Source organism: Aegilops tauschii, unplaced genomic scaffold (assembly GCF_002575655.3).
Source record: "Aegilops tauschii subsp. strangulata cultivar AL8/78 unplaced genomic scaffold, Aet v6.0 Super-Scaffold_244, whole genome shotgun sequence".
Classification (NCBI taxonomy): Eukaryota; Viridiplantae; Streptophyta; class Magnoliopsida; order Poales; family Poaceae; genus Aegilops; species Aegilops tauschii.
In genome coordinates this window covers 910719-919172 of record NW_027332463.1, presented here as the reverse complement: position 1 = coordinate 919172, position 8454 = coordinate 910719, and the positions used below count along the sequence as shown (strand labels likewise).

The 8454-nt window shown below is 44.5% G+C and overlaps 1 protein-coding gene across 3 annotated transcripts; it reads left to right on the top strand.

The window, feature by feature from the left end:
- The first annotated feature begins 780 nt into the window (after positions 1 to 780).
- On the top strand, positions 781 to 8022 carry LOC109771156 (uncharacterized). Of its 3 annotated transcripts, none has more exons than XM_020329857.4 (8): positions 781 to 991; positions 2138 to 3330; positions 3661 to 3849; positions 3949 to 4044; positions 4153 to 4321; positions 5030 to 5153; positions 5242 to 7017; positions 7125 to 8022. In XM_020329857.4, exons 2-8 carry the CDS (start codon positions 2592 to 2594, stop codon positions 7518 to 7520), a joined length of 3489 nt encoding a protein of 1162 aa, XP_020185446.1. In that variant the 5' UTR covers positions 781 to 991; positions 2138 to 2591; the 3' UTR covers positions 7521 to 8022. The 3 variants fall into 3 exon arrangements, with proteins under 3 accessions (XP_020185446.1, XP_020185448.1, XP_073362165.1); XM_020329859.4 differs by having other exon boundaries at positions 801 to 991; positions 2301 to 3330; XM_073506064.1 differs by having other exon boundaries at positions 802 to 998; positions 2301 to 3330.
- Positions 8023 to 8454: the final 432 nt, after the last annotated feature.

Sequence of the window (8454 nt, the reverse complement as noted above, 5' to 3'; positions counted from 1 at the left end):
GGAGCACTAGGACGAAGTCGCGATGTCGCCGGCCGTCGCGAGCAGCGCCGCGCGCAACTGCAACCTCGCCATGGCTGTCGCTTATTGGATCGCCACCGGAGACGAGGAGACTCCTCTCGCACGGCGAAAGGGGCTCTTCTCGCAATGCCAGCCGCATTGAGAGGATCGAGCAGCCCGGGGCGGCGGCCTCTGATGGCGGCGGGGATGGTCAGCTCGGCGACGGTGGCCTCGGATGGCAGCGAGGACGGCCAGCTCGGCGATGGTGGGAAGGGAAGATGGAGGCTGCTCAGCGGCCGTCGCGGTCCTCGGCCTCCGCACACGACGGCAGCTCGAGCCACGCGGCGCGGATCCGGAGCACACCGGGTGGTGCTTCGCGTCGCGGCGAATTGCCCGCAGTCGGCCTCCGCCTCACTCGGGTGTCCAGGTCGCCGGCGAGGAGGATTCGGGATGTGGGGAAGGGAGTGGGGAGGGGAGTGGGGAAAATGGATAGGGGAGTGGGGCTGCGTGCTGTCGGTGTGGAGTGGGGTTCGTTCATGACGACCGCTTCTGATTTCGAACGCTCGAGTGTGGATAACGTGGTGGGGGTTAGCTTTAAGATGTGTGCGTTTTGATCAAGTGGCTTTGAACGCGTTCGGGACAAGATGTAAAAATAAGGTCGTTCGGGAGTTATTCCAGTTATTTTTTGAGGGGAAGTCAAGTACTTAGATGGGAAGCGGTCTCGACCCAGTTTGACTTGTGGGTTCAACCCGCACAACTGTAAACAGGCTAGGCTAAAAAAAAAAGGTGTAAACGGGCTGGTCTAAGGACGGGTTCGATTCAGAAAATTGACCCAACCCACGCAGCTCCAGTCGAAATCCTCAAGGCGGTCGTGCCGGCGCATCGGTGAGGGCTTGGATGGTAGCTGGAAGGCCGACGGCGGCGAGGGCGAAACGGAGGTGGAGAGGGGGACTGCAGGCGCGGAAGTGAGCTCATCGACCCCGCCGACGGCAAGGTCCCTTGCTCACCATACTCCGGCACCCCGCGTCTTCCTCCCTCTTATTGCTTGTGACCACTCGGAACTCAGATCGGCTCCTCCGAGGGGTTACCTCTTAATATTGCCTGATAACGAATTTCTCGACGATAGCAGACGATACTTTCAGTACTGTATCCTGCCAAGTGCCAACAATAGTACTATGTGGTACTGCAGAAATGGAAACACATCCTTAATTATGCTGTTTTGTTTTTCTTGCGGGTGACATGCTATGCTATAGATCGTGCTAGTTGACTTCATATTTCTCGCTAACAATAATTTGTTCTCTATGTTTTGCTTCGGCTCAGTGTCCCAGATCGTGTTAGTTCTGCATGTGTCTTCTTTGTTTACTGAAACTAGCAGTAACAACAGTGCAATATAGTGTTGTTTGGAAAATTTCAGTAGAAAAAATGGTTCCGTTAAGAGAGTGTTGTCGTGAAATAGAGCCCCAATTCATTTGAAGACTTACTGAAGTCCCTAGCTGTTCTTTGTATTTCTGTTCATCAAAGCAGAAAACCAGCTTAATAGCTCTTCTCTTCTTACTTTTTTTTCTCTTATTATTACTATAGCTAACTATACTTTGAAAAGAATAATCTTGTTGTCGCTGATAGCTTTGCTACAACGAAGATAGTAAACTAACTACCTCTTCCAGATACTTAAAGGCCCTTAGCACATGCCAGCTCTTTGCCCTTGAAAGATTAAGAAAGCGGTATAAATAATATGTAGAATATCATAGGCTTTAGTTATGTACTATATTCTCTTAACCATCTGTTACACAACCTATCTTCCTTATCCATTGTGCATCTGCATGGGAAATCAAGAGTCAGCTATTGAGGAGCACATTCAGCTTCCTCCAATCAAAGCAGCTGATACCTTTGACCACTGTTGCCCTTTCACCAAATTATGGTGATCAATCTATCTAATTCTTTGATTTTATATTTCTATTGCAAAGATTTGCAGTAGGCTATATAAGGGAAAATTTGCGCAGCTTCTCAGTTATTGATATTTTTGATACACTAGCTAAACTCAACAGTTCATGTTCTTTCTTATATGTACATAATCTTGTGATGTGATCTTTTGTGACAATGGTCAAAACAGGTTTGATTATTTTATGATTGTTGTATGTAGGCAATGGTAAGGAAAGAGGCGAACTGTTAGTGAAGATTTGTCTTTGGTGTCTCTATAGTTTAGTGAGCAGAGTAATTAGAATTTAGGGTTGGATTGGACCCATGAAGGTGCTGCATACTGATTTATACGAAGATTACTCAACCTTTGTGTTTGTGTATCTTAGAATCCAGGACCCGGACTGTTAGAACTCAGAACTTGAATTTAACTGAGAACAGGCTGATCCATCCAATCAGGTTTCACAAGCAATTCAAAAAGCAGAGGGAGAGTGGTCTGAGTGTGTGATGCATGTGGTGCTTCTGACACTGCAGGAAGTAGTGATCCAGCAACAGAGCAAAGTCGGTTGGTACTGCAGCTACCCACGTGGAAATAGAATCACAAGTGAGTGATCCTGGTTCTTGTTAAATCTGGTGTCGTGGTTAAATACAAGATTGCTGCTGACCCTAGGGACACTGAAATGGCTGATGAGCCTAGAGATCCAGCGCTTCATGACCCCACAGAGCTAGAAAACCTGAAAACTTTTAAATGTGAAGGAAGTCAACCTGAGGATGCTTTAGACCTGCAAAACAGGTCAAAGGGTATTAGAGGAGTAGAAGCCAATTATGCTTTGAAGCTTGCGAACAATCCTCCAAAGAGATCTAAGTTGGATGAACACAAAGTAGCAATGCTTGGTAAAAAGCGAGCCAGACAAACTGTGATAATTAATGACGAGGATGCAAAGCAAGCTGGTATAATGACAATATCAACACCCAGGAGACAATCTCGTGGGGCTGGTGAAGTAGCTGCAGGAACACAGAACCAGCTGGCCATCAGGGTCCAGAGGCAAACTGAAATGATGGGTCCAGAACGAAGTAATTCTGCCACCCCAAGTGATAGAAATGCAGATTCCAGTGTTGATGTTGAATTGGCATCTCCGAACTGGTCAAAGAAAATGAATGCTGAAATACCCCCCTCAGATGGGTACCAACAATCTGTACCAAGGCAGGCCACTTTGAGGCAAACCATGGATTCCAAGCAGTTCAAGGGCCGATCAGTCTCAGATGTAACAGGGCAGAACATGGCAGATCAGAAACGAGCCAACAAGAGGTCTCTTGTTTCCAAGAAAGAAGCTTCAGCAAATAATGCACAATATCATGACACATCTGTTGAACGACTTCTACAGGAAGTGACAAGTGATAAGTTCTGGCATAATCCAGGTTAGTTCTCCTAAATTACCCATGTTTCTTTTGGATCTCTTTAGTTTAATTAACACAGTTGAATACAGTTGCTTAATCTGGAAATTATATGATGTGTGATGAGAACGAATTATGTATGATGTGCTTGCTTAATCTGAACAATTATACAGCTCACTGCTTTCTGTATGTATTCAAGGTTGTTATAGTTTGCTCAATGTACGTTTTTTTGTGTGTTCTCATGTTTGATACTCTGACACTTTTTCTTTTGCGTCTTCACTATTTCATCATTGATGGAAAGACTACTTTTGCGCGTGTGCCTGTAATTTAACAAAGCACATTTTATCTGAACAGAGGAGTCGGAACTTCAATCTGTTCCCGGAAGCTTTGAATCTGCTGAGGAGTACATTAGAGTTTTTGAGCCTTTGCTTTTTGAGGAATGCAGAGCTCAGCTACACAGTTCTTATGAGGAATCTCTTGAGGCTGTCTCAAGGGATGCACATGTAATGGTGCGCGTTAGAACCGTGGATAGGCGTGAAAGAGGTATATCTTCCACTCTTTCATTCATGGCATGTTCTGTAGTATGCACTCTCGTTTCTTGATGCAATCATCACCTGACCAAATCATGATTAATGTGTCCAGGGTGGTATGATGTTCTTGTTCTACCAGCACATGAATATGAATGGACTTTTAAAGAAGGAGAAGTTGCAGTTTTGTCATTCCCTCGGCCTGATTCAGGTGGCTCCACTGTATTTCTCTTTTAGTAGTTTATTAAGTGAGCAGATATTTTACTCTCGAGAAAGTGTTTTGATAACTCCGCTTATTTACCCATTTCATTGTTTTTAGCTGCACAGTCAAGTAATTCTAATAGGAAGACTGTTGGTTCAAATGAAGATGCCGAGTCAGAGTGTGGACGGCTTGTTGGTAGAGTCCGGCGCCATATGCCTAATGATACACGTGATCCCATTGGAGCAATTATCCGTTTTTATGCTGGGAACCCGTCTGATTCTAGCTGGTAATCTGATGTTTCCGATAGCACTGTTTATTTGTTTCTTAGCTGGCTTACCACATGTTGGATGCATTTGAACTAGTGTTTGTTGAACTTGGTTTTGTGGGAGCCTTGCTGTTAGTTCTTTGCAAATGGATTTATCATTGTGAATGCTCATTCTTTAACAATCGACCACTCTGAAAGTTAATACTATCTCCGATGTTGTTTGCTCATTAAGACTTCACTCTTCTCTCGTCATACATGCATATAGTATCCACAATAAATGAGATTTTCTGTAAGATAGATTTATTGTTTTATTCTTAGGCATAGTTTTTTTTGTATCAAGGGTTACTTGTTGTAAAATATGCAGATTTTTCACTCACTGTTAAATTGAACTCTTGGACATGCATGCAACATCTGCTCTGCAACTCATTGTAGCTTCATATATCATACCTGATGCTGACAACCATAGCAGCCTATTGCCCTATGGATGGATTTAAGCTACACCGCAGCTAAACGTCACTCATCTGAACATGCTTTATCGTAAGGTTCATGGGCATATTTGTTTTGGGGTTTTAGCTGCTAGGTTGATAGGTTCAACTCATATTCTTTGCTAATTTTGCTTGATGTTAGGAACTCTATAACTTGACTGTTTATCTGTTGTTTATACATTTGTTAACTGAATCCTGTATGTTCAGTCGTCTTATTATTCTTTTTGTGTTGTATTTGTGACAGTGGGATTAATGTTCTGGGGAAACTCCAACCTCAAAGCACCTGGTATCTAACTGGTCTCGGTTCTCTCGCAACAACACAAAGGGAGTATATTGCGTTGCACGCATTCCGTCGTCTTAATGTGCAGGTGATATACAGTTATACTTAGTTAAATGCTATCTGGATTTCTTGGTTAATATTTTTTCAGTTGGTTTTGATCGAAATCTTTCCATTAGATGCAAAATGCAATTCTTCAGCCGAGTCCAGAGCACTTCCCCAAGTACCAAGAGCAGCCACCTGCTATGCCTGACTGCTTCACTCCAAATTTTTCTTGTCATCTCCATCATACATTCAATGGGCCTCAGCTATCAGCAATCCATTGGGCTGCAATGCATACAGCTGCTGGCACAGGCAATGGAGTAGTGAAGAAACAAGAACCATGGCCTTTCACATTGGTACAAGGTCCTCCAGGAACAGGGAAAACTCATACTGTTTGGGGAATACTAAATGTTATTCATCTTGTTCAGTATCAACATTACTATGCTGCTCTGCTAAAAAAACTTGCTCCTGAAAGTTATGAGCAACTTGGTGGTAGTGCTAGCAGCACCTCAGAAGCTGTTGCTGCAGGCTCAATGGATGAAGTTTTGCAGAGCATGAATCAGAACCTGTTTCGCACTCTTCCCAAGCTTTGCCCCAAACCGCGGATGCTTGTTTGTGCCCCATCAAATGCTGCAACAGATGAGTTGCTTGCTCGTGTTCTAGATCGTGGTTTCATAGATGGTGAGATGAGGGTCTATCGCCCTGATGTTGCCCGTGTTGGAGTTGATTCACAGTCCCGTGCTGCACAAGCTGTTTCAGTTGAGCGACGGACGGAACAGCTTTTAATGAAGGGACGCGAGGAAGTAATTGGGTGGCTGCATCAACTAAAAGTTCGTGAACAACAATTATCACAAGAGATAGCACTTCTGCAGAGGGAACTTAATATGGTTGCAGAGGCTGGTAGATCTCAGGGTTCGTTTGGAGTAGATCCTGACATGCTTGCTCAAAGGGATCGTAACCGTGATATACTGCTTCAGAAACTTGCTGCTTCTGTGGAAAGCAGGGATAAAGTACTGGTTGAGATGTCACGCCTGTTGATATTAGAATGCAGGTTCCGTGTTGGCAGAAACTTCAATCTGGAAGATGCTAGGGCTAGTTTGGAAGCTAGTTTTGCCAGTGAAGCGGAAATTGTTTTTACTACAGTATCAAGCAGTGGTCGCAAGTTATTTTCTGCCCTTAATCATGGCTTTGATATGGTTGTTATTGATGAGGCTGCTCAGGCCAGTGAAGTAGGAGTCCTCCCTCCACTTTCACTTGGTGCAGCTAGATGTGTCTTGGTTGGTGATCCACAGCAGCTCCCTGCCACTGTTATTAGCAAAGCAGCTGGAACTTTACTCTACAGCAGGAGTCTTTTTGAGAGGTTTCAGCAAGCTGGTTGCCCTACCATTTTGCTGTCAGTGCAATATCGGATGCATCCCCAGATCCGTGAATTTCCATCAAGATACTTCTACCAAGGCCTCCTTACAGATAGTGAAAGTGTCGCCAACTTGCCCGATGAGGCATTCTATAGAGATGCATTAATGGCACCTTACATTTTCTATGACATCTCGCATGGGCGTGAGTCCCATAGAGGTGGGTCATCTTCATACCAGAATGTCCATGAAGCACAGTTTGCATTGTGTTTGTATGAGCATCTTCAGAAGTTCCTGAGAGCTAATGGTGGCAAGAAAGCATCTGTTGGTATAATCACTCCTTATAAGTTGCAGTTGAAGTGTCTTCAGCGGGAATTTGCGGAGGTTATGAATACCGAGGAAGGGAAAGATATCTACATAAACACAGTTGATGCTTTTCAAGGCCAGGAGCGTGATGTGATTATTATGTCATGTGTCCGTGCCTCAAACCACGGTGTCGGTTTTGTTGCAGATATACGCCGTATGAATGTCGCTCTTACTCGAGCTAGGAGAGCTCTATGGGTACCCCCTCCATCCTCCTTCAAAAATATGCATCAAGAGCAATGTACTAGTGTTGTTTTGCTGCTAGTTTTGTGCCATTGTACTAATATATCTTTGTTGTTTTCTAGGTTATTGGTAATGCCAATGCCCTCATGCAGTCAGAGGATTGGGCGGCACTGGTAGCAGATGCAAAGGCGAGGAAATGTTTCATGGACTTGAGTAGCATCCCGAGTGACTTCCTAGCTATGAACAAATTTTCAAACGCCCGGGGCCTGAATTCTTCAAGCAGCACAAGGTACATGAGGACTAGTGGACCGAGACCAAGGCATTTCGACATGCTTCCGGCACCCAGGATGGGTATGACGGCCGATGAGGATGGCCATCCCAACTCTGTTGCGAGAAATGGTAGTTACCGGAATTTGTCCAATGATGTGGGGCATCCTGGTGATAGGTCTAGAGATAATTTGCAGTTTGGGAGGATCAGGGGGCCGAATCCGTCCAATGATCTGAGGAGACAAGCCTAAGGAGAACAAATTGGTGTCTGCAGCTTTTTGCGTGGAGTGGTGCAGCATGGAAGAAGGATGATGAAGCAGGATGTTGCCTGTTGCTACTAATCGGTTGCTGTCGTATTGGGACATGGGCTATGGGCTCTTGATTTTGTCTGGCTGCTGAACAGATGGCTGCCTCAGGCCCTCGGCGTTGCGGAACCGTGCAGGACGGAGTTACATGGACCATATTTGAACAAGGCTGTCAGCTGGACAGATGTTGCCTGGCATTGCTTTAGTCTGCTTTCTATAGATTTATGTATTGTATACGTGAGCGGGCATTTTCATTTTAAAACCTGATCTATAGCAGGTAAATCTGGGCTAGGTCATTTTGAAACGCTATGACGGGTTAGGGCTAGAGGTTTGCGACCAGATATGCCATGTATGACTGGTTTGCTGTTGTAGACCGCCTGCATAAATTCTGTCTGTGTGTACATACAGAAATCCGCATATAGAACAAGTCCATAATCTGCTTCGGGTATTCTGTTTGGCATGGCCGAATCTTGGATGCTGCGTCGGTCGATGCTTCTGTGCTTGCACTGTCTTGGATGCTCCCAAATTATAATATTTGTCTTCTAACACAGCACTCCTAAAAATACTGAGGTCAGGGACACACATATGACATGCTTCATCTTTATCATTTATGCACCTACCTATAAAGAGAGCATGTATAGCAAGAAAATGAATGCTCCTTATGGTAGCTTGTGCTATATCTCTAGATTCCCCCACAGTTATACTAGCAAGAAAATCTCTAAATTCAGATTTGCGAGGTTCACTAGCACTACCCCATTGTGTAAGTTTGCAAGCAGTGGTAAAATCCTCTAAGTCCATCGTATAAGATTTTTCATAAAAATCAAACAGGACAGTTTGAGAATTGCGTGAAGATGAAAATTCAAACCTCCTCACACAGGAA

Coding starts and splice junctions, on each gene's coding strand:
- LOC109771156 (XM_020329857.4), top strand. CDS start 2,592: ATGGCTGATGAGCCTAGAGATCCAGCGCTTCATGACCCCACAGAGCTA. Junction 3,331..3,660: donor TAAGTTCTGGCATAATCCAG/GTTAGTTCTCCT, acceptor TTATCTGAACAG/AGGAGTCGGAACTTCAATCT. Junction 3,850..3,948: donor CGTGGATAGGCGTGAAAGAG/GTATATCTTCCA, acceptor TAATGTGTCCAG/GGTGGTATGATGTTCTTGTT.